The 26,090-nt window shown below is 38.8% G+C and overlaps 1 protein-coding gene and 1 long non-coding RNA gene across 4 annotated transcripts in view; one reads left to right on the forward strand and one right to left on the reverse strand.

Annotated features, from left to right (window-relative positions):
* The window catches only part of LOC143690890 (uncharacterized), a 51,444-nt gene extending 49,762 nt beyond the window's left edge, over positions 1-1,682 (reverse strand). For 2 of the 3 annotated variants that reach the window (XR_013179248.1, XR_013179249.1), the window contains exon 1: positions 1,302-1,682. This is a non-coding gene — a long non-coding RNA (uncharacterized LOC143690890). The remainder of the gene's footprint in view (positions 1-1,301) is intronic. The other variant, XR_013179247.1, reaches the window with a different exon arrangement.
* Positions 1,529-24,492, forward strand: PWP1 (PWP1 homolog, endonuclein). Its single transcript, XM_077168630.1, has 15 exons — positions 1,529-1,715; positions 3,920-3,978; positions 4,656-4,840; positions 8,538-8,623; positions 8,731-8,827; positions 12,325-12,435; positions 13,317-13,447; positions 14,040-14,101; positions 18,005-18,101; positions 18,723-18,784; positions 19,928-20,039; positions 21,593-21,683; positions 21,780-21,901; positions 23,093-23,198; positions 24,165-24,492. Exons 1-15 carry the CDS (start codon positions 1,644-1,646, stop codon positions 24,272-24,274), a joined length of 1,503 nt encoding a protein of 500 aa, XP_077024745.1. The 5' UTR covers positions 1,529-1,643; the 3' UTR covers positions 24,275-24,492.
* Positions 24,493-26,090: the final 1,598 nt, after the last annotated feature.

A 26,090-nucleotide genomic window follows, 5' to 3' on the forward strand; every position in this document is an offset into this window, starting at 1 on the left:
TCTTTGTAAATTACAATCTGCCAGGCCACAAAAAGAAAGCATGGAAGAATCTGTTCAGAGAAACAGAGCACAGGAAAAGGACTTCTGAACACATACATGAGAAGATTCCTTCTTAGCCAGGTAGAATACCAAGGGCATTACACTGAGTGTGGAGAGTTGGTGGCATCTAATTGTAGCTTGTTCAGTCCCTTATTGCGTGATCTCAGGGTAGTAAGGCACTTGACTTTGGTGACTCTGAAATCCCCCTCCTTAAAACAAAGGCAATTATTGATCAGGTTTCACCATTGTGAGGACCAAGTTAAATATTGTGTATAAGGACAAATTTGTTGCAAAAATACGTTCTTGATCCCAGAGATGTACAGTCCACTTTTGACAATGCAACCGGGGAAGGCCGTATGTTACCACTTTTATCTTTGTCCCCACTTCTCCTCCATAAGAGCCACTGTCCTGTTCTTCCTTGTGCCTGCCTGTCTCAAAGGTGGGAGAGGCATATATATCAAAAAGGCTGAGAGAAGGCAAATGTCCTGGACATGGTCACACAGCCAAAAATAGAGACGACTCTAGACCTTTCTGGGCTCCTGGTTAAGACTATTCTTCCTCATATACCTCCAGCCACTAACATTGTTCAACCTTAGCTGAGAAGCATGACATAATGGGTAATAGAAGAGGATCTAGAGTCACAATGCCTGGGTTCAGATTCTAAATACACTATCTACTGTTAGGCCTGGAGGACAGAAAAAACCTACCCCACTTCCCGAGACAGCATCATTAAGCAGAGTGAAGCCTATAGTTCTAGGTCCACCCTCTCTTGACCACAAACGGCCAGCCTGTCCTATATACAACGTCACATAGAATAAAAACTTACTGCTAGCCCGCCCCACCAAGTTTTCTTTCGTGCCAACTCCCCGCACTCAAGCCTTAAAAACCCTATCCCTGGCAGCTCCCGCAGCAGTTGTTCCCTCTAAGCACTGCCTCCGGTGGTTCTGCTTCTTCCTGAAATAAAATCTTTGCCTGAATTCCTTCATTCTCGCCTCGTTCTTGGTGAGTCTGCCTTCTACTTACTAGCCGTATGACCTTGGAAAAGATAACTGCTTTCCCATATGTAAAATGAGCATTTAGACGTCCCACACAGGGTTTAAAGATAACCACATTGATATAAGGCAGAAGTATCTCTTTGAAATCACTGGCTCATTTTGAAGAAAGCTTTAAAAAAAAAAAACAAGAAAACCACAAACCACTATCATTTTGTCAGCTTGAACACTATGAGACTACGGGTTAAATAAAAATTGGTGGAACCTGACCTCTGACAAACCCCGATAGTTCCAAATACTTTATTTGCCCTCAGGAAGCTCACAGGCTCTGTCGCAAACAGGACACATCTGAAAAGCCGGTTCCCCCACGGGACACAGGTGTCGATCCACTAGAGCGCTTCGTTCCGGACTTCCGCTTCCAACCCTTTCCTCGCTACTTTCCCTTTCGGCGCCTTCGAAATACGTCAGAGGTGGGCGCCGACGCTCCAGGCAGCCGTCTGCGCCTGCGCTCTGCCCCTTGCGCGACCCGTAGCGTGCTGGGCAGAGTGCGGCTGTGGGGTCGGTCCTGCTGTGGCTGGGTCCCTCGTGTGAAGCATCCTTGGGCCGGGTACGATGAACCGCAGCCGCCAGGTGACATGCGTGGCCTGGGTCCGCTGCGGCGTGACCAAAGAGACTCCAGATAAGGTGAGCCTAGGTCACTTGGAGATGGGGGACGCTGCCTCTTTACGGCATTCCCCGTCAACCCCACCTGGAGAATTTGGACCAGGATTCGGGGGCTCTTTTCCTTACCAGTGTGGCTGGCCGGGGTGAGGCCGGTTTGGGTCTGTTTCGGCTCCGATGGTCTGGGACTTCCAGGCCTAGAGCCAAGGGACACACTTTCTCACCAGACCCCTAGCCCCAGCCCCACCTCCAGTTTACACAGGTGAATCTCACGGGCTGAAAGGAGCTCCCCCCAAAAGCCTGCTTGACAAGACCGTGCTTCTCTACTCACCACCCAGTGCATTTTCAGCCTCAGAAGGAAGACTTTCCACTCGATGTGTTCGGTGGAGTAAACAGGAAGAAAGCTGTAGTGTAGGAAAACTGGTGTGGAAACTATATGGTTGTGAGGCCAGGCGTTGCATTAGGAATTTCTTACAGGAATCCAAGTGAGATGTTGAAGGTGGTAGTGGGGATGGCAGGTAAATGTGACACATTGTGAAGGAAAAATCTGCAGGAATTGGCGATGGAGTGTGTAGCAGAGGTGACAGTTACTTAAGTTCTTCGTTCAACGCATATCTTTTCATGCCAGGTGTTGTTAAAGGTCCAGGGATACTGCATGAACAAAATCGAAAAAGTCCCTGCCTTTGTGGCATTGACATGTACATATATCATTGACTGGGCCAGTGATGATAGAAGTGATAGGGAAGGTAATTTGAATGTGAGTGACTTGGATGAGGGAGGAGTGAGGGACTGGTTTGACCCCAACAGATGTAAATTCCATCAGGATGCAGACTGTGTCTTACTCGCCACTGTTTCTGCAGTATTTGGTTCACAGTAGGCACTGTGTATATTTATAGAGTAGAGACAGAACATATTTTCATTAAAAGTTGTTGAGGCAAAAGTTGTAGGATAATATAGCCTGTGAATTCTTGAAAACAGTGATTCCCAAATGTGCCTGCACATTGGAACCACTTGATAAACTTCAAAAATTACTGCTGCCTCTGTCCTACCCCCAGATGTTGTGATTTGCTTGGTCTGGGGCTTTTAAAAGATCCCCAGGTGATACTTATTTGCAGAGAAGTTTGGGAACCACTGCTTGAAGAGTTTATAGGAAGAAGTGATTGGACTTATTCTGTGAGATTCCAGAGAGGAAAACTAGGACTAATAAAAGAAACTAGAAAAGTAAATCCCTTTTAATTAGACTCAAGAAATAACGTTTAATTTCTGGAGTTGTGTAGCAATGGGATGTCATCCCTCGAAAGGATTTTCGTGTTATTAGAGGCATTTTATTAGAAACTGGGTGGTTGATTGATTCATTTACCATCAGTCATTAAGCATCACCACCATGAGCCAGGCTCTGCACTGTGTGCTTATGAATAAAATGACAAGAGAGGTCAGTTTCTGTCTTCAAGGAGATTACAATTTCATAACAACAGGGTTGTTTTAAAAGGAACTAAAACATTGGTTAGGTGAGGGAATGCTGGTTTTGAGGTAAAGAAAGTGACTTAAATTTTGAACCGGTTAATCTTAGGATGATAACAGGATGTGCAAGTGGAGAATCTCACAGGTCGTTGTAGAAATGGACCTGAGGTGTAGATAGGACTAGAGAGGGAAATGTTTGTAGTAACCAATTCAGAGGTGGTAGTTTTAGCCTCCAGAATGAATGAGCTTTGCAAGGAAGTGAGTGCCTGATCAGTGAATACTTGGCAGTGATTATAGGGAAAAGAGCAGAGGACCAAAGCAAGGGAGGCTTGTTTAGTAGTGCCCTCAGGGAAAATGGGAAGAAGTGACTAAGAAGGAGTCAGAGAGTACTTAGAAGAAAACCGGATGAATTATCATTGCAACCAGTATTTTTCTTTTTCTTTTTTTTAATTGACGAATCTTCACACACATACAGTCCATACATGGTGTGCAATCAGCAGAGAAGCTAGTCTTTTTTAAAGACTGGAGAAAGGTAGGTTAGAATGAGGGTGGAGGGGCAGTATTGATTTTTTATCAGTTGCCAGTGGTACAGATCTTGATTGTAAACACTCCATTTAGATTAAATCTAGAGAGCCTTAATTGATAATTGAGTCTTATATCCCTTGAGGTTATATTTTACATTTATTTGCAAACTTCTTTTTAATTCAAAGCTTTCTAATGATTTCCTTAAATATATTGTAGTCATATGCATGTTTGCTCTCTTATAGGTAGAGCTCAGTAAAGAAGAAGTAAAACGTCTCATTGCTGAAGCAAAGGAAAAATTACAGTAAGTTTGGGGATGTTGGTATCTTCGGCATAATCCAGATCAAATATATATTTCAAATAATGGTGATCTTATTATTGAATGTTGCCATGGGGTGATTTCTTTTTTTTTTTTTTAACTTTTTTTATTAATTAAAAAAATTAACAAAACATTAAGATATCATTCCATTCTACATATACAATCAGTAATTCTTAATATCATCACATAGTTGCATATTCATCATTTCTTAGAACATTTGCATCAATTTAGAAAAAGAAATAAAATGACAATAGAAAAAGAAATAAAACGATAACAGAGAAAAAAAAGATTATACATACCATACCCCTTACCCCTCACTTTCATTTACCACTAGCATTTCAAACTAAATTTATTTTAACATTTGTTCCCCCTGTTATTTATTTTTATTCCATATGTTCTACTCTTCTGTTGATATAGGAGCTAAAAGGAGCATCAGACACAAGGTTTTCACATTCACAGAGTCTCATTGTGAAAGCTATATCATTGTTAAGTCAGCATCAAGAAACATGGCTACTGGAACACAGCTCTACATTTTCAGGCAGTTCCCTCCAGCCTCTCCACTACATCTTGAACAACAAGGTGATATCTACTTAATGCATAAGAATAACCTCCAGGAAAACCTCTCAACTCTGTTTGGAATCTTCTTTTTTTAATTCTTATAGAGAAGAAGGTGGCAGTGATGAAGAGGAGACAGGCAGCCCTTCAGAAGGCGGTATGCAGAGTGCACGTACCCAGGCTCGACCAAGGGAGCCCCTGGAGGATGGCGACCCTGGGGATGACAGGACGCTGGATGATGATGAGCTGGCCGAGTACAACCTGGACAAATATGATGAGGATGATGACCCAGGTTAGAATCTATTCATTTCTGCTGGTTTTTAGTAGATCATGTTTGTTGTACTAAAAGCTTTATTCAGAGATTTTGTTGTCTGCTACATCAGTCAAATAATCTGGTCCAAGGCTTGGCCAGAGAGCATGTTTCCTAAATTAGTTCAAAAAATAAACTCTAATCCACTAGTTTAAGATCTAAAAAAATTAGTATTGTAATATCTTATTTCATGCATCAAGGATGATAATCTCTAACCCACATCCAAGTTGTTCTTGTATGCAGTTGTGGTGGTTTTGGGTTTATTTCTTTATAACTTTTCTTCTGTTGCAATCATTTTTTTTCCTAGAATATGCACATTTTGAGACATGGCTGTTGGAGAGAAGTAGAAAAAGAGAGAACCACAGGTGGAAAGATAGTGATAAAGCAGGTGGCAGATGAGGAGAGGTTTGGGCAGGAAGCCTTGGGAGAGAAAAAATGAAACTATTTAAATGTAAATAGAACTATGTTGCTCTTTGAGGGATAGGACAAGTATAGGTTAGAAGGGCTGAGTTCACACAGCCTTCTGGTGTGTCCTGCCCTAAGAAGAACAAACCCCTAATTTGTGGGCTTGAGAAAAAGGCAGTCACCTTTGGCATGTCAAGTAAGTTATACAGTTTATTTCGGTTACTTTGCTTTTCTAGAACCTGGTGAAACTCATAGCTAGAATCAGCAACCCCAAGTTATACAGTCAGAAAATTACAGTTTTGACACACAAAAAATTAACTCAGTGCATGTTATTTGCAATGAAACAAAATTACAACAATCTCATTGATTTAAAGAGAAGAAGATCTTGAAGGATTTCTAGTGAGCCAAGTGATGGTAAATATAAATAGGACATTCATTTTGTAACTTAAAATATTAAAAATAGCAAAGGAGATACTGTTTTTATCTAAAGGAGTCTTTCTTTGCTTTAATATTGTAGGGCTTTTTTAAAGGTCAAATTCTTTTTTCCCCATAAAGTTTTTGTTTTTGTTTTTGTTTTTTTCCCATAAGGTTTTAAGTTCCTCTGCTTGAATACTCCACCAGGTGGTTTTCAGTGAGTGGGAAGGGAATACAGTGATGTGCACAAGCTTTATGCTAAGTGATACTTGAGAGAGTTAGAGGATGCTCTGTTTATTTTCTTTTCTTAAGAACTTGGATTTCTGGAGGAAACACTAACACAACTTAAAGCTGCCTATTTTATTAAATATCCAGTGTTCTGCTAAATTTTTGTTTGGGGGACTAAGTATATTCAAGATAGTACATAAGACAATCATATAGCATTTAATTATAATCGTGCACCAAAAATGTGTAGGCTGAAGTGTTTGTGAGTAAAATATGCCATCTGGGATTTGCTTGTAACCCCAAAGGGGTGGAAGACAAAGGAGGGTAGAAAAAACAAGATTGAGGACACCTTACTTGTCAAGACTAGGTAATGGAAAGTTCATTATATGCTCACTACCTTTGTGCATGTTTGAAAATTTCCATAATACAAAATTGGGGCCGTGGAGGGGGGGGTTCAGTCAGGCACATGGTTGGTGGTGTAAGCACTGTGGTTCATCTGAGAGAGCAAGCGGTGTTGCTGGAATGTTTGAAGAATAAGTCATAGAGATATAGCCTACAGTGGACATGGGAAAATCAATAAATAATGGATGCACAGGGAGGAAGTAGGTTCTGGGTGGACATGGAATCAATTTGCAAAGATGGCCAAGATGAAAATAAACAAATTTGGCCTGGATGCCTCAAATGGGGCCCATTTCCGCATTGTCGACAATACTGAGGAGGCTGAATTGAGCCAGATGGAATGAGGCAAAACTATAGAAAGCCTTTTGGTGCCAATCTAATGTTGAGCTTGACCTAATGTATATCATGGGGAGAAGGAACAGCTTGGTCGACGACCCAAAGTGAGAAAAATACTCAGCAAGTTTATTTGTGTAAATGAAATACAAGGAAGATGAATGGGGGGCAGGGGGTTGGAGAAAAGTATGAAAGGGCTTGGGACCCAGTGAGCTTTGACTGCCAGGCTTTAGAATCTGTGTTCTCTAAAAATCACTTAAGGTTTTGAACAGGGACATGTGATTGTTGGATATGAATTTTTATGAAGTTAACTTAGGTTGCAGAACAGAATGTTAGGAAATAAGGTGAACCTCTCCCGGGAGGAGCAGGAGACTTAAAATAAATCAGGTCAGAAGCAATGAGGGCCCAGATGAGGGTACTGTAAGTGGGGAGGAGGAATCAGAGAAGAGATTGCAGAGCTAGCTAGCATCAGAGGTAGCTGAGTATTTTCTATAATCTTCATAGGTACACTAACTTAACTCCCCGAATTGGTACCCCTAGATTTCCTCTGTATAGCACTGATGTCCTGGTTTTCTTCCAGGCAAGAAGTAATCCTCATATCTTCATTCCATCTCTCTCTGACTTGTCATTTATCCATTTTTCCATTTTGAAGTTCATCCTTTCTCTCATCTCCTGTCCATCCATCTTAGGCACTACTGCCACCTTCATTTTTCTTTATCTGAAATACTGAGAGGAATTATTACTTCCATTTTACAAAAGAGAAAACTGAGGCTTAGAAAGGTGAAATAACTTGGCCAGTGCCACGCAGCTTTTGAATGATGGAGCTGAGATTTGAGCACTCCGTGACTCTAAGTCTTCGTTCCTTTCACGTACTTCACTAGATGTGGTCCAGCAGCAGGTGGTTATTTTTTCATTGACCTTTGGGTTGCAGGCCGTTAACTTTACTACCTTCCTGCTAGATTAGAGTGCGGTGGGAATACAGACAAAAGACCAACCAATCTAGCCTGGAAAGATGGCATTCAGAAACAGCTGATTATCAGCACTGCCTTTTTCATCCAATAGAAATTTTCTTCTCTGCTTAGCCTGTCAGATCTTTTGACCCCTCTACCTTCTTAAAGTTGCTTCCTCTAAAAATTAATTGCATCTTATTTTTCCTGAATTTTGTAGCTCTGGGTTTCTTCTATGTTATCCTGATAGATGTGCCATCAAAAGAAAACTTCTATTTTCAAATAACCTCAGTGAAAAAAGCATACAATAACCTCTTTCTCAGAGTCACAGGGAACATTAGCATATTAGCAGTGTTGAGAAGTCTTGCAATGAGGAAACGTTTTGACTTTGTAAAACCCATCATTTCTCCATTTTATTTGATCAGGCTACCCTTATTCATTTTGTTGTAATTTCTATGTTTCAGTGTTGGTTTAGTTCCACATCCTCAAGGCCACCCTTCTGTAGCACTTTCTAATAATGATTACAAAGAGTAAGCTAGAAAATTGAGCAGAGTTCTAATATTTTAAGAAGGGATTTCAGGGTTTGATTGAATTTTTTCATTAGAAAAGTTGTGAATTCCAAGAATATCAGATAGGCATTTCAATTTCAAATATAAATGCCATTTAAATTCCTTTTTGTTATCATGTTTCATATTTCCTTTTCCTACCTTTGGATGATTCGGAGTTAGGTATAAAATAAATGGTTGAGGGCAGTGCAATGGTGGCTCAGTGGCAGAATTCTCCCCTGCCACGCCGGAGACCTGGGTTCGATTCCCGGGACCTGCCCATGCAGAAAAAAAAATGGTTGGATCCAGGTTTAAACATAGGATATTTTAGGGGAAAAAAGTGTTGTTGTTGTTGTTGTTTTTTCCAGAATGACTGATGTATTCATTTCCCTTTACAAACATTTATCTTAGATGCCGAGACTCTTGGTGAATCTCTCCTGGGTCTTACAGTCTATGGGAGTAACGATCAGGATCCTTACGTTACCCTCAAAGATACGGTAAATATTAACATGGCTTTTCCAATTATGCTTTTCAGTGTTTGCAAAAGCTTGCAGGATATCTAACTTATTTGCTTCTAGCCAAAGACATTTTTCTCTTCACTTAGGAGCAGTATGAACGTGACGATTTTTTGATTAAACCTAGTGACAATCTCATAGTTTGTGGCAGAGCTGAACAGGACCAGTGCAATTTAGAAGTGCATGGTAAGTGAAATAATTCCCCCGTTGCTGTTATGAACTTTTAGGCAGCAGGTTGTGTTGTATCCCTTCTAAAAGTTGGTTACATGGGTAAAGTCTATGCATTTCCTGGTTAATGTGCCTGGGCATGTGTAATCTGTGTCCCTGACCTTTTTTTTATAGAAAAAAGTCTCTCGGAAGGTTCTGATGAGGGGGTTTTAATTAATCATTTTTTGCCAGTTTTTCCTTTTTTTCCCCTACTGTAGAAAATCTAAAACTATAAGCATGCAATAAAACTTTAAAATCCATTACTCTGAGATAGTAGTAATTTGCCTTCCTAGCTTTTTACTCCTAGTCTTTTTCTAGCCGCTTTTTCTTTATGTGATTAAGGTTATACTATATATAACATAGGTATACAATGCATTTATAGTTTTTTATCCTTTTTATGATAGTTATTTCAGATGTTTTCCCTTAAAAGTAAAAGCCCTTTGCAAAACGTGTTTTCTTCATAGTAATCCAACCTAGAGTCCCACATTTTTCTTTTGGAACTAAGACATCTTGATACCATTCCCATTTCAGGGAAGTTTTGAACCAGAGCCAGAGGTTAATGCTTTGCAGTAATCTGAAATAGGCATTGATTTTAATTTTTGATGTTGGTATTTACTGATTCAACAAACATTAATTGATTGATTTACCTGGCTTTGGTACTTTTAATGTATTATTATCATATAGCTTTTATATATTTTTTTCATTTTTTTTATATACTGAATATTGACTTTCAAGTTGTCTGGAATACTCTGCCTCCACATTTCCCTTTTGTTTCTCTTGCCCCTTCCTCTGTGATGTTATCCTCAGACAAGTCCATCCTTGTCCAGATACTCTCCCCTAGTGGTCTTCTGTTCATCTGTCTTGAAGTTTTGAAGATTTAAAGAGATTATAGACCTGATAAGGCCTTTTTTCATGGGAAACATCATTGCAGGGTTTGAAAATTAAAACCTTTGGGTTTAATGTTTATTGACATCTTCTAGATCCATTGCTGATTCCATTTTTTAACTTGTATTTCTGAAGTCTTCGGAAACTTTAAGGCTGCCCCAGGGAAGACTGTCACTAAGTCATTTTTATCCCATGGCCCACTAAGATCTAGTTATAAAATGCTGCTCAGAAAGGCTTTAAATAGCAGGTACTTCAGTGTGAAGTTATTCTCTGTTTCTCTTTATGTCTTTGAACTTTTTATATATTTCAAATGAAAAGTGTATTAATTTTTTAAAAAGCTAGTTCTAATTTCAAAATATTGAAATCTATTACAGATATTTTTGTCATCATTGATTTTTATACATTCTCATGTGAGAATTTATCATAGTCAATTCTTTGAATTTAGTGAGGATCAAAGAAGAGTTGAGAATGAATATAAAGCAATTGTAATTTCACTTTCTCCTAAGTTATATCATTGTAGATATACTTTATTAGTTGGATTTAGCGGTAATCTCTGTGTACAGCCTATCTGTATCCAAGAAGAGCTTCAGAATTACATTCTAAAGCTAATCTGTTTGCTAATCTGACATGGTTGAAAGGAGGTTATGTTTTAAATATCATCATTTTTATTGAAAATTTAAGCTGAGTCCATTGAACATGGTTGAGGTTTTTGCCGGACCACTGGCTAATCATTCTGAACGTCCATTCTCATCGCAGAATGATGTGGTAGAACATTTTACAGACTTTGCTGATCTCAGGATCTATTCTTGACACAGAGCTCTGAGGAGTTAAGAAAAAAATCCTTATCTTAGTATTTGCTTCTTTCTTATTAAAAAGCATATGGGGAAGGGGTGGAATTCTGATTACTTGAGCTCTGTTTTGTCAGTGTAGTTAAGAGACCTCTTAGTCATTGATTTTAATGATATTTTTGCTCCTTAACTGGGAAGGATAAAGCCCTAATTCAGTTAGTTGCCGTATTACAAAAGGGGCCTTCAGGAGCTTTGTTTACAGTTTAGGGCTTCATAAACTCTTAAAAATAGTAAGAGTGGGTGCACAGATGGTTCAGTGTTAGAATGCTTGCCTGCCATGCAGGAGACCTGGGTTCAATTCCCAGGCCCTCCCCCCTCCCCCCCCAAATTAAGAGTAAGTTTTGACAAGCATTAGATTTCCAAATATGATTTTCTCCAGTGCTGTTTGACTTGCTCTTCTTGAACAAACTAGCTGGTTCTTCTTACAACCAGCTAGACCTTTAAAAGATAAAATAATAATAAAACAACTTATTCCTTGCTACTCTTTATGGAGACCTTATGAGAGTTTGGTGTCTCTAATGAGTGAACTAGAAGACAGGATCGTTTAGCCAGTGAGCACACAAATGGAGTATTCAGGCAGGTATCAGTTTTCTTTCAGTGTTCATGATCCCCTTTGGGGTATGCCTGGTAAGGGAATATATTAGACATTTTGCCTAGCAGTAATGAATTTGGCATCGCCTTTTCTTTTTTTGAGAAAGCTTCACATGTATACTTTCTATACATAGTGCACAATCAATGGCTCACAATATCATCACATAGTTGTTAATTTATCACCATAATCAAACATTTGCATCAATCCAGAAAAAGAAAAAACTCATATATACCATACCCCCACCCCTCTCCCTCATCGACCACTAGCATTTCCATACACCCAATTTATTTTAGCCTTTGTTCCCCTATTATTTGATTATTTTTTATCCATATTTTTTACTCATCTGTCCACACCCTAGACAAAAGGAGCATCAGGTACAAGGCTCTCACAATCACAGTCATATTGCAAAAGCTATATCATTATACAATCATCTTCAAGAAACAAGACTACTGGAACACAGCTCTACAGTTTCAGGTACTTCCCTCCAGCCACTCCAATACACTGTAAACTAAAAAGGGAATAACTATATAATGTATAAGAATAACCTCCAGGATAACCTCTTGACTCTCAGCCACTGAGACTTAAATATTTTGTCTCATTTCTCTCTTCCCCCTTTTGATCAAGAAGGCTTTCTCAATCTCTTGATGCCGGGTCCTGGCTTATCCCAAACCTTGCCAGGGAGATTTACACCCCTGGGAGTCATGACCCACGTAAGAGGGAGGGCAGTGAGTTCACATGCTGAGTTGGCTTAGAGAGGCTACATCTGAGCAACAAAAGAGGTTCTCTGGGGGTGACTCTTAGGCCTAATTTTAAGTTCGCTTAGCCTATCCTTTGCAGGAATAAGTTTCATAGGAGTGAGCCTCAAGATTGTGGCCTAGGCCTATTGATTTGGTTGTCCCCACTGCTTGCGAGAGTATTAGAAATTTTCCAAATGGGGAAGTTAAATATTTTCTCCTTTCTCCCTCTTCTCCCAGGGGGACTTTGCAAATACTTTATTCATTTTGGCATCGCCTTTTAATGTCATCAAATGGGACTCCCATTAAACATTGTGGCTCCTGTCAGATGACTAGAGAGAGTATTCTTTTGAATGAGATGAGATTTCTGGTGGCTCGTATTCTGATACAATAAAGCCCTTTTTTTAATCTTTTCAGTATATAATCAGGAAGAAGACTCTTTTTATGTACACCACGATATACTTTTGTCTGCATATCCTCTGACCGTGGAATGGCTGAATTTTGATCCTAGCCCAGATGATTCTACCGGTAATTGGAGAATTTAAGACTGCTCAGCGGTTCCTACTCCTGTGTATTTTTCCTAGACACATAAGTTATATATTCTGTCATATAGGAATGTTTTCAGAATTTTTGTTGGTATTTTATGAAGTTACTGTTGTATAGTTCTTAAAGCACAAACAATCACTTAATTGTTTTGGATCTTATCTATCTCCAGACTTTAGGCTAAGGAGGTAGCTGTTCCTGAAAGGACCTGAAAACAGGTTGGCTGCAGGACTTTGTTGAAGTCTTAACAAAAAACCCGGTATAAAATAACTGGCATCACTAGCCAGAATTAAGTTACAAAGCCCTTTTGAAAAACATTAGATAAAATAAAAATGAAGAGGCTTGTTATGCAAAGCTTTAGGAGAATCCAAATAATTGGGTTCTCACATTAGTCCTTTTAGCTTCATCTGCATGACATAGTTGCCCCTGGTGGTACTTCTTAAAGGTAAACACTGATAAATAATAGCATCTTTCTCCTTGTTTGAAAAGCATGTTCATATACACTATCTTATTTGATCCTCATCTTCACAATAGCCCCTTAAAAAGGAAGGATGTTTTCTTATTGTCATTATATAGCTGAGGACAATGGGCCAGAAGACTAGGCCCTCATTACTTAAATTGTAGTCCAAGGAGCAAAAGAAGGGCATTGATATCACCTGGAAGCTGGCTAGAGATGCAGAATTGGAGACCTACCCAAGACCACCTGAAATAGAATCTGCATTTTTACAGTCTTCAGGTCATTGATATGAATTGAGAAGCGTTGCTTTGAGCCATCACTCAGTCTGTTCCACAGTGTAGTGTATTCGATTAGAACTTTCTAATGTATTTTATTTTTTGGATCGTAAATGCATTGTTTCTTCCTGTAGGAAATTATATTGCAGTAGGAAACATGACCCCTGTTATTGAAGTGTGGGACCTTGATATCGTAGACTCCTTAGAGCCAGTCTTCACACTTGGAAGTAAGTTGTCAAAGAAGAAGAAAAAGAAAGGAAAGAAGGTAATACAAATGAAGATAAGTTTACTAGGGGACAAAACAGAAATATGCTTTTTCCTAATCAGTGGTGGGCTAGGATAGGTAGTTATGAAGTTACTGTGGTTTCTAGTTTGACAAGCATATCCACGGAAAAATAGATTTCTGATTGCACAAAACTTCCATGGTCATGTTATTATTCCTTAAACAAAACAAATTACTCTCAGGCTATAATTTTCCTTCATATATAGTAGCTATTCACACTAATTCCTTAGTTTTTAACCTTTATTTCTATTTATCCTGTAGTATATTGAATTCTAAATATCCACATGTTAACTCCTGTAGCTTTTAAAACTGTTAGACTTGGGGGGAAGGGAGAGAAAAAATTGATACTTATAAAATTATAACATCTTGATTGGGTATTACTAGTACCTGAAAAGAGTATTTGTCATGTGTATCTAAGGTAACAGGGAAACAAGTTGTTTCTGTAATTCTTCCAGCCAGTTTGCTTAAAATCAACATGATGAGCTTAATTTGTAAAGAACCTTTTAAATTAACATAACAATTTTATAATGGGAGAAAATGTAATCCAAAAAATAATTAAAGACAATCATTGCAGAGTTTCTCAGCAGAAGGGCACACCGATGCTGTTCTTGATCTTTCATGGAACAAACTGATCAGGTAAAAAGAAATGCCCTGGGAGGATTATACAAGAATGCACCTTTTGTGACCCACATGCCTTCACCTGTCTCTCACCTCAGCATCGCAGGCCTTTGTGCCCATGTCTTTCTTGCCTTTCCTGCCCTGTGTGCTGGTTGAGGGCAGGAGCTCTGCTCTCCGTCTTGGCATCTCCCACAGTACCTGCCAGCTCTTCACTGAGTGAGTGTTCTTTACGTATTTGCTGACTGCATGTCCTGCTCTCCTCCTCTACTAGAAACTAACGGTGTGTCCTGCGGTGCTGGCATTGTTGTAGTGTTTCTCCCCAGAAGATATATTCCTCACTCCATTCAGTTTTCATAACATCACATTCAAATTTTCTTTATGCCTAGCCTTCAGGAACAATTACAAAACAGGCCATTGTCCTATTAGTGTAGGTTGATTGAGGTAGCGGTTACCTACGGCAAGGAAAGTAAGTGCTAGATTGAGTACAACTCTTCTTAAGGTGGAGTACTAAATAGATTATACAAGGCACATTTTCTTAGCATCTCTGTCATGCCAGGCAGTTTGGAGTTTTGAGCATTCTAAGGAGGAGTCCAGAGTGCTGGCTCAAAAAAGGATATCCTGTCATCTTGTGTATGTTCAGGCCTCTTCAGAGTTACCACTATTTGGGGAAGTGAACCTGAGAAAATCTGAGGTCAGTGTTCCCGAGCCTGGCCACAAATCAGAATCTTCTGGGTTAGCCTTTAAAGTACAGATTCCTGGACTCCAACACTCCCAGACTGGAACAGTGCACTGCCTTTTTTGTTTGTTTATTTTTAAGCGTCTCTAGGTGAATCTCATGCTGCTAGTCTATAAGCAGTTGTTTGAGTCTTACTACTATGAATTTCTCAGGGTTTTGTTTATCTGAATTAGGCCTGGTCCTGACCAGTGAGATCTAGTATTGATGTCCTGTGCTTTTAGGAACCCACTTTTATTTATGAATCTTACATCATAATTGCATATCCTTCCTGAATTCTTGTATGCCACATGGCAACTGTTACTTTGAGTAACTTCAAGTTAGTTCTGCTGGCACTGTCAGTATTCCAACTGGTTCTCCTATTCCTTCCTCCAGCTGCAATTCCCTAGTTCCATTTAGACACTTATCATTGCTGTATTCTTATCCTGCCCCATCTGTCCCACCTCTCTTTGACTCCAGTGCCACACATTTCTTTGTTCCTTAGCCCTTCTTTTTTCCATCTGCGTTCTCCTTTCTCCTCATCTTCCCCCGTTCTTTACTGGAATAGTTTAGAGTACTTTAAAATGCTTCCCAGTAAGAATTCTGCATATTCTGATACAGAAAGTTTGGGATTTTGATAAGGAATAAACACTGATATTGTGTTGGTTTCTAGTAAAATACTTGCAGAAATGAGATGTGTGTTCTCTGCTAATTGTAGTGTTCTTGGGAGTATAGTATTCAGAAAAATTTTTATTTGTGTTTATTTTTAAGCTTCATAGTACTAGAACTTTAGAGCTGGGAGGAGATCTCAGATGTTTTTGCAATGACTAGGGTAAAAATGTCCTGTGAAATTTAAACTTTCTGCTCTTGCTAGGCATTGTGTATAAATTAGTTTTAGAGAATTTAAATTAGCACTTAACCCATGAAATGCCAAGGACCTAAAACATCATGGCCTGTATGTGAGAGTTAGTGGTTGAATCTTTGAAATTCATTGAGTAGAAGGAAGCTGGCATGAGCTGAATAAACTTCATCTTCTTAAGAGTCTGCATGTACTAACTAAAACAGTAAGTTATAAGACTGAAAATAGTTTGTGTACTGGATGTAACTTCCTTATGGAAATAATTTAATATCTAAAACAACATATCCTTGTTGGCAGGAAACACAAGTGAATGTGTCTCAGGTAATAAGTGCCAGGGTTAGAATCTATTTCATCTTTTCTGGACTCTAAAGCCTGTGTTCTGTTATAGAACCACATTATCACCTTTTGATCTTAAGACAGAGGCATATCATTCTTCTTCCTCCTAATATTTAATGTTTTTCTTTCTAAATAACAGTTTATGGAAATCTAACACACATAACGTAAAGTTCACCCTTTTCAAGTGTACAATTCATTTGAATTTTTGCATAGCCACAGTTATGTAACCATCAGTGTCATCTAAAATTCCAGAACACTTTTACCATCTGAAAAAGAAAAGAAATCCCATACCTATAGCAGTCACTCCTCATAGCCCACCCATTCAGCCCCTCACTCCACTAATCTGCTTTCTGTTTCTATGAATTTGCCTATTCTGGACATTTCATATGAATTGAATCATACATTATGTGGTCATTTGTGACTGGCTTTCACTTAGCATGTTTTCAAGATTCATCCATGTTGTATATATCAGTATGTCTGGCCTTTTTATTGTGAATAATATTTCATTATGTTATAAACCACATCTTGTGTATTCTTTCACCATTTGGGACCTTGGACATCTGGGTTGTTGTTACATGTTAGCTATTATGAATAATGCTGCTAGGAACACTCACGTATGAGTTTTTATGTGGGTATCTTTTCATTTCTCTTGGGTATATATCTAGGAGTGCAATTGCTAGGTCATATGGTAGCAGCTGCAACATTTTACATTCCCACCAGCAATGTATGAGGGTTCCAGTTTCTACATGTTCTTGCAAACTCTTGTTAATGTCTGTCTGCTTCACTATAATCATCCTAGTGAGTGTGCTGTCCTGTTGTCATTTTGATTTGTATTTCTCTAATGACTAAGGACACTGAACTTCTTTTCATGTGCTTTTTGGCCATTTGTTTACCTTTGGAGAAATGTCTTTTCAGACCATTTGTCCCATTTTTTAACTGGGTTACATGTCTTTTTTTTTTTTTTTTTTTTTTTTTAACATGGGCAGGCGCCGGGAAGCAAACCCGGTGGAGTGGAGAATTCTCGCCACTGAATCCTGTTGCCCACCCTATATGTCTTTTTATTGTTGAATTGTAAGTGTTCTAAATACAGGTCGCTTATTGGTTATTCAGTTTGCAAATATTTTCTCCCATTCTGTGGGTTAATGAAATCTGTCTTGGGGGTTTTGTGGCTTGTTTTTGGTGGCATGTTTGGAAAACCAGTGCCTTATCCAAGATCACAAAGATTTACACCTGTTTTCTTGTAAGAGTTTTGTAATTTTAGGTTCTGCATTTAGATCCATGATCTATTTTGAGTTGTTATTGTGGTGTGTGTTGTGAGATAAGGTAGGGATCCGACTTCATTCTTTTACATGAGGGTATCCAGTTGACTGAGCACTATTTGTTGAAAAAACTATTCTTTCCCCAGTGAATTTGAATTATTTTGGTACCTTTGTTGAAAATCAGTTGGCCATAAATGTAACAGTTTATTTCTGAACTCAGTTCTATTCCATTCGTCTGTTTGTCTATCCTGTACTATACCGTATTATCATGATGACTGTTGCTTCGTAGTAAGTTTTGAAATTGGGAGGTATGATTTTTTTCGACATTGCTCTTCTATTCCAAGATTAAAGGTTATTTTGGCCATTCTTGTTCTCTTGTTTCCAAATATTCATTTGTTTCTATATGAATTTTAGGACCAACATGTCAATTTCTGCAAAAAAAAAAAAATCGGATTTTTGATAGAATTGGTTGACTGTGTAAATTTGTAGATCAATCTGTAGATGGTAGTATTTCTATCTTAACAATATTCAGACTTCCAATCTCTGAACATAGGATAGGATGTGTTTCCACTTACTTAGATCTTTAATTTCTTCCAACAATTTTTGTAATTTCGGTTTACAAGTCTTGCATTTCCTTTGTTGAATTTATTCCTAAGTATTTTATTCATTATTATGCTATTATAAATGGAATTAATTTCTTATATTTAAGGCTCTTGGTTTTTAAAAGATTACCTGATGTTTCTTCCCTTTCTCAGAAATGTGCTGGCGAGTGCATCAGCTGATAACACTGTAATTCTGTGGGATATGTCTTTGGGCAAGCCAGCAGCTAGCCTCGCTGTTCATACAGACAAGGTATGGTGATTTACTGAATAGAAAGGATTTTTAAATATCTGGGACAAATACCAGCTAAAATAATCCCAATATATGGCTTTTTGTGGTTTACAAAGTGCTTTCACACATTATCTCATTGACCTTCACACGCCCTTTGAGATGTAAAACCTGTGCAGAAAGATGAAGTGATGAGGAATGTTAGTGTCCTATAATACGTTTATAGAGACATCTCCAAAGGGACAGGGTGGTCTGTCACTAGATGAGGTTAAGGAATTCAGTGAATCCCACTACTGTAGAACTCCTCAGGAATTTTATGCTGATGCACACTGTGGAGCTTTCAGAACATGTGGAATTACCCCGATGTGTTTGACTGTTGCCTGACCTTTGAGCCCCACCACTCCATTTTCTTCTTCTGGATATTTTTCAGTGTTTGAGGGACATAATATTCTGCCACACACAGTTTGGAAAGTCCCATCTTTTATTTGGGAATATGGTTTGTCCTTTTGATTATGCAGTGTGGTACTTTAAGCAGTATGAATTTTAAGGAGATGGATTTAGGAAACACTGCCAAATCTAGCCAAATATTAGGTTATTTTACCAAAACCAAATAGACACACATCTGTTTATTTTTCCTCCCTTTAGGTCCAGACTCTGCAGTTTCATCCATTTGAAGCACAGACTCTTATTTCTGGATCATATGATAAGTAAGAAAGCACTTCAGGAATCATGGCTGCTCTGTCTTTATCCTCTTGAGCTAATTCAAAGAGTATCACCCGATGCTCAGGCAGAATATATTACTGAGGCTTACTCATGTTTCAATTTTTAGTACTTGTTTTTCCTTTTCAGTCTGCACGAGAATGTGGTTCTGACATAAAATAAGAACTAGATCCTACTTGGATTTTTAGAGGATGTGTGAATTAGCTGTTGTTCTGAAAAAAAAATCTCAAAATTCAGTGGCTTAAAACAATAAACATTTATTTCTTCTGTGAAGTTTAGCTGATCTCAGCTGGATTTGACTGGTGGCTCTGCTTATCTTAGTTTGTCTGGACTGGGAGACCTGATTCTCCTTGTGCTAGTCCTTCTGCTGGGACCAGCAGGCTAACCCACCTGTGGTCCCCCCAGGGTGAGGTCAGACACACAAGCAAAGATACCAAGGCCTCCTGGGTCTAGACTCACAACCAGTCCACTTCTGCCTTATTCTTGTGGCAGAACATGCCACATAGAGTGGGGAAATGTATTCTGCCTTCATGGGAAGGACTCCCAAGTACCAAGGCAGAGGGGCATGGATGTAGGGAGAGGTGAAGAAGTGGGGCCACTGCAGTAATCAACCACAAATGGTTTGAGAGTCATGACTGTGTTCCTTTTTTACAGATGTAATCTGATGGGAGATGGCCAGAAGAAGTAGAAACCAACTTACAGTCTTTATTTTGATTCCCTATCCTTTTGACAATTGATAATATTGAAATTTTTTAGTTGTGATTCATGCAGAATTACATAAGTGTGTCTTTCAGTTCCCTCAGCTTGTTAGGGGGTAAGAGTGACTGAGACATCAGTTATCTGGCTCTCAGCACCACCTGGTAAGGGGAAATTAGGAATTGCCTTTGAAATAAAGAACATTCAACCTGCAGCAGGTCAAGCCCACTGTGACATCCAGAGTCCCAAGACCAGAGTACACCAATTAGTGAGACTTTTTTTTCTACTTTATTATAAACCTTAGGACCGGCTTTACTTTTAAATAATTCAATCTTCACAGTATTGTTTTATTGTCTTAGTTTCATTGCAAATAAATTTGAAACTTCCAGGAGATTTGGACTCCTAAAACCCTGATCATGCCTGAATGTGTCTAGGTCGGTGGCCTTGTATGATTGCCGAAGCCCAGATGAAAGCCATCGGATGTGGCGATTCAGTGGGCAGATCGAGAGGGTGGCTTGGAATCACTTTTCACCGTGTCATTTTTTGGTAAGACTCTACATGTTTACTGTCTGGCTTTTCCAGGTTACTAGCAACTTATTTTCTTTAATTCCATTGTAGAGTCTTATATTAACAATGTGCTTTAGGGGGTTAAAAATTAGGTTTCTTCAATAAGAGGACAAAATGATGACTGTGTTGATGATTTTGCTAATTTCCAACCATTCCAACGTGTGCCATGTTTTATTTTACTGTTGTTTTTGATTGTTCTATTACAGTGAGTTTTCTGAAATATTTATCTAGTTTTGCTTTTTATGGATGTCAACCTAAGAAAATATTCTTTTATTTAAATCCTAGAACTTAAAGGGAGCACTAGTGATGAAAATGCTAGCCTTTTAATAACACTATCTCCCTAACAGGCAAAAGGTTTATAAGGTATTTCTATAAATACCCTTAATGTTTGAGGGGTGGCAGTTTTTCCATGTAGCATCTCAAAGATTCCACTGACATTTCAATCCAAGGAGAAACAAAATCCTAGATTTCATCCAGAAGAGAAGCTTAAAGAAATTGTGATATATCCATATATTTCCTAATAGTTCTAAACTGAATGTGTATCGCTTTGTAAAGGAAGGAAAGAGTTTTTTAAAAACAGCTTTCATAAAAATACATGGACAATTTTCCTAAGTTACAATTCTGAGACCATTTCATCTCAAATATATGCACCCTTGGTAGGGGTGTGTGCTGTTCCCAGCAGAGCTGCCTTAATCCAGGGTATTTAAATGTATTGTGCTTTGGCTCCCAGCAATTAAACACACATATTTCCTGAGGTTATTTGCTATTAAGTTGTTCAGTACTAAAATCAGGAATATTTAGGGAAATGGGAGGTGATCAAAATCATTCATATCCTTCCCCCCAGTAACAAAGATTAGGACCCCTTTCCTCTTCAGTTTTTGGTCCTATCCCCGGTCTAGCCTTCAAGACTGTACGCTGTCCGTGGTCCTTTTTCCTGTACTGATTGTTGGCTTCGGTCTGCAAACAGACACTCACTGTATCTTAAAATTGTGACAGCCCAGTGTAGTCTGTCTTTCCGTCTTTATCTGATTGAATCTCTGCTGCAATATTGACGTGGTTTAGCACCCCTTTCTTGGGAAGCTCTGTTTCCTTCCCTGCCATTTCCTTCATTCCCACCTCCCTCTCTTATTCTTGTTTCTCTGGGCTCTTCCTCAATCTGTACTTTCAGGAACTGGTTGCCCTGGACCTCTATCCTCAAACCACTGCTCTTTTAATTCTGTACTCCCAGGGCTCATCCCCTTTACCCACTTGGATGTAACTCCTACTTCTCTTCTTCCACATCCCCAACCCCATTCCAGTCTGCTCACTATTGCTTCACTCTCATAATCAGCTGCCTAATAGATGTGCAGAATGAACTCACTCAAATACAGCATATCCAAAATTAAATTCTTTTATGTCTGTGTTCATTTTTAATGAGTTCTGCAGGCGAGTCAGGATACAGCTGACTTATACACACTATGTGTTATACTATTTTTACCCAGTGTGAAATTTCACGGTTATTCAGCGTGATCTTGCCCATCTTCTCTTTCCAGGCCAGTACAGATGATGGCTTTGTATATAATTTGGATGCACGTTCAGATAAGCCAGTTTTTACACTTAATGCACACAATGATGAGATCTCTGGTGAGCCAAAATAGTTTTTCTTTCATTTGAATGACCTTACGATGAAATAAATATTTCAAGGTGAGAGACTGAGAATGAATCGTATCTTCCTTATAGGTCTTGATCTCAGCAGTCAAATCAAGGGCTGTCTTGTTACTGCTTCAGCAGACAAATATGTGAAGATTTGGGACATACTAGGAGATAGGCCAAGTCTAGTTCACTCAAGGGACATGAAAATGGTAAGTTTTCCCTAGGCTTCTTCATTGTCTGTTTACTCCATTTTTGACCCATGTTACCTTTCTCTAGGAATCATTGCATTAAAGAATCTGGATGTTTTGAAGTTAATTTTGAACTTAGCCAAATTTTGTGGGAGTTTCTTGTCTTGTTTTATAACTTGAGACAGTTATGGGGGAAATCAGTGACTCTGTGACTAACAGTTGCTTAAGTCCAAGGATGGAGAGAATTTTCTAGAACACAAGTGGAATGGCTGCATTTTTTACTCTAAAATCAAAACCATATCAGAAACAAACCTTGAACTTTTGGGGACTATAGCTATTAGGATTAATTTATTTGTGTATCTGTCACCATGTCTGTGCATAACTGGCTCTGATTACATTAAAATTGATTACTGTGTGGTAGCATCAAGTTTGGAAATACTCAGAATATATTCATTCAGCATATATTTATTGAGCACTTACAGATTGTTAGGCCCTGTTCTAGGCAGTCTAACACTAAGGAATTAAGTTATATAAATTGATTATAGACAAAGTAGGACACTGTGCAGCTGTTAAAGATTATATATATATGTCCAGACAGGCAGGTTACAAAAATTTTTGTGTATTTAAATCTAGAAGATTATATCCCAAAACATGAGCAGTGGTTATCTTGCTGAGTGATTTTTATATTCTTCCTCATTCATATTTTCTATATTATCTAGTCATAAAAATGGGGAAGGGAGCAGGCAACGGTGGCTTAGTGGCAGAATTCTCGCCTGCCGTGCCAGAGACCTGGGTTCGATTCCCGGAGCCTGCCCATGCCAAAAAAATAAAAATGGGAGTGAGGTAAAGACCTAAAATTTAAAAAATGATTTAATAGTGAGCTCTGGTATCATTATTGTGTGAAAAGGAGAACCAAAGTTTTGGGGAATTCATGGCAGGAATCCTGGTAGAATGACAGAATCAGACCTGAGTAGCCATAGCCCCCACACTCGTCCTCACGGCACAGCAATCTACATCTGTCCTGCTTCGTCCTGTAGTACTGTCCTTCCACCTCGATGGTGAGTCCCTTTGCATTGGATCGAAAGGGACACTGCTGGGTTGGTTCTGAGTCACCGTTCAAGCTGCAGGTCCTTCTTGATAGGAGCAGGGACCTGGACGGTAGTGCTCCTTGGAAAGAGCGACATCACTGACTTCCTGCTTTTTTCTCCCTAGGGAGTTCTCTTCTGTTCTTCATGTTGCCCTGACTTGCCATTTATTTATGCTTTTGGAGGACAGAGAGAGGGGCTTCGGGTCTGGGATATAAGCACGGTCTCTTCAGGTAAAAAATCTCCAGTTTTCCCACTTTTCTTGAATGAATTCTCTAAGGTCCAACACAAAATATGTGCCTTGAATACAGTAGGCAGATAGCAAGGGTAGATCCAGTATCCATCCACTGTTATAGTCTGCTTAGGAAATAGGATCAAATATAATTTGGAAATGTTCGTGTTCATAAATAAACTGTCCTCACACTTTAAATGTGGATCATCTAAAATGTCCTTATCTCTTTGAAAAAATTTGAATCTTAAAATTGAAAGATAGTATGGGAAAGCTGAAAGAAAATATAGCCTGGTCTCAAAGAACTGCCCTCTCCTCTTGAGTTACCAGTGTGAATACAGCTCTGCCTTTTCTTAACTATTTTCTACAAAACCCAACTTTCCAAAAGGGGCCACCACCCTCCCTTCAGGGAAGTCTGACTGCTTATTTATTAATTTGAGGCAGTCTGGTATGTCTTCCACACATGAAGGATATATGTCCACTCTCTGCTTCCTCCTGGATTCTCTTTCTCTGGCAGAAGAAAGATCATGAGATTTCCCTCTAGATTATTCTGATCTATATATATCTGAAGGGTCCTAAATCTAGAATGGTCTATGCTCTAGATACAGAGGAAGGTGAAAGAAAATAGGAAACAGTCAGAAGGGGAATAAGGAAGGATGGGGTCATCACTGGTATAATGGAATGTCTATTATCAAGAGATGTTAGATACATCAAGAACCAGCAAAGGAGTTTAAATACAAAAATAAGTTGGACTATCTTAAAACTTGATTAACTTCATTCAGAAAGTTAATTTGGGCTTCTGAGGTGGTTACTTAGTTTTCCATTTATAAAGTGTTATTCAAATGTATTTTCATAAAATTTATACCCGGGGGTTGAGAGCCTCATTACTCCTGTCTACATTTTAATCTCTTTATATCATTAATTTAATATCCTGATTTGCTAGTTTCTTAACTTTTTTTGTATGTTTTAGTAAATGAAGCATTTGGAAGACGAGAGAGGCTTACTCTGAGCAATGCAAGAAATTCATCTGTTAGTGGCCCTTTGGGGAGCAGGAGCACAGACACACCAATGGAGTCTTAACGAAGATCATATAATTTCCTATTTTGTTTATTTTAACTCAATTTTAAAAGCCAGCCTGAAAAGGAATTATGAAACAATAGTCATTTCCTATTACCTGCCATTCTACAAGTACAGTGACTGCACAAACAGAGCCGTCTCAGTGCTCATCTTTAGAACTTATGGTGGTAAAGGGCTCCTGTTGCATTTAAAATGGATAATAAAGATTTTTTAAAAAATAATTCCTTAAATATGCCATCTGTCACAAGTACTCTAGATTTGCAAAACAGGTAGCAATTTATAGAATTTTTAAGAGGGAAAATACTCTTATCTGTAAAGCTGAGTAAACCTAAGCCTGGAAAGGTTATTAGTTTGCCAAGATTGCACAGTAGGCCTTGCAGAGACTGAGGAACCTCGGAGACTGCACCTTTCTACTGACTTTTCAAGTTGATGTTTATGATTTTAAAGTGTTCTTACTGCTTACTCTTAGAGTTTGGTGTAACTAAAAGTGGCATGCCTTTTTTTTCCTAGCATGGTATTCAGTGTAACCAAAGAGAAGAGGCAGACTGTTCATTCACTCACAAACACTGAATGCCTAGTGCAGTATAAGGCGTGGGGAGATTCATTGTGAATGAGAAAAGTTTCTGCTTTTAGCCTAATGGGGGCAATCGTCATTACAGATTAAATGTTCCTTTTAGGCATGAGTTTTGGCAAGTGGTAAAAATTAGTTTGATTTATGAAATCCAACCCTAACTTGGCAAGAGTAGAAGAGCCATTATTTAAAATAAAATTAACATTGCTTATTTAAAAAAAAAAAGTAAAAGAGCTGTCAGTTTATGAACCATTAACGTTTTCTGTGTAATTCATGTATGACTTCAGTCAGTTTAGGGTGAATGCTGTGGAATGTCATCCCATGTCAGACACTAGTATGAAGCTACAGGACATTGGATTCACCAAAATCTGTCTAGAAAGGACAGCAGGTTGAAGGATGGAGTAACTATTTTGTTTGTTTTGATTTGGCTTTTAATTAGATACCAAAACAAGCCCCAGATCACTAAAAATAGTGACTGCTAGAGGGAAACCTTTGATAGGTATAATAAACCCAGTAGTTAATTTTCTCTCAGATTTGCTGTTGATTTTCTCCTGTAAAGAACTGCTCTAAAAATGCATCTTTCCAGGCCTTTCAGCTCAGAGGAAAAGACTCAGTTATATATAAAAGGTAAAGAACTTTCACTGTTGTAGGTAGATATATGAATCTGCCCAAACATACGTATAATAAGCAAGAATTTATATTGAGTACATGTCAAAATTTTAAAATAGTAAAATTAGGTGTGACAGTTCTACTTCCAACTTGAAAGCACTAGGCCTGCTGAATGCTAAGCAGGCCGTGTGTTCAGAGCCAAGCACATGTGCCTCTGAAGCTCTTGGTTAGAGTAGACCTGGCCCACTGTGACTATAAGGATGCTGGCTTGGGCTTGTAGTTTGTGCTGAAACCCAGCACAGGCAGTGAGTAAAACACTTCAGTAGACAGGCAGCAGGGCTAGTCAAGCTCTGGTATTGGGTAATGTGGGGATTCAAATCCAAGCCAGGTATGTCAGTTTCAAAGGAGGCTCAGCTGTGCCATACTGACTGCAGAAAGGGTTTGCAATCATTTTCTAACATAGGGAAGTACCCTTCTTCAGTGCAGACAGATCTGAGCTGAAAGATTTGCAGCCTAGAGGGGATGCCTTTCTGGTATGGAAAATGGGGGAACAAGATGTAGCATTATTTCCATCATTAATAGGTTAGTTGTGATTGGTGTTTTCAGTAGGTAGTACATGGAAATGCTGTGGTCTATTGT

Source organism: Tamandua tetradactyla, chromosome 7 (assembly GCF_023851605.1).
Source record: "Tamandua tetradactyla isolate mTamTet1 chromosome 7, mTamTet1.pri, whole genome shotgun sequence".
Taxonomy (NCBI): Eukaryota; Metazoa; Chordata; class Mammalia; order Pilosa; family Myrmecophagidae; genus Tamandua; species Tamandua tetradactyla.

Bases quoted from the DNA above. Each gene is read 5' to 3' on its own strand.
- PWP1 (XM_077168630.1), top strand. From the start codon at position 1,644: ATGAACCGCAGCCGCCAGGTGACATGCGTGGCCTGGGTCCGCTGCGGC. The intron at 13,448-14,039 runs GTAATACAAATG...CAATCATTGCAG, and splicing joins AGAAAAAGAAAGGAAAGAAG to AGTTTCTCAGCAGAAGGGCA. The intron at 18,785-19,927 runs GTAAGAAAGCAC...GAATGTGTCTAG, and splicing joins ATTTCTGGATCATATGATAA to GTCGGTGGCCTTGTATGATT.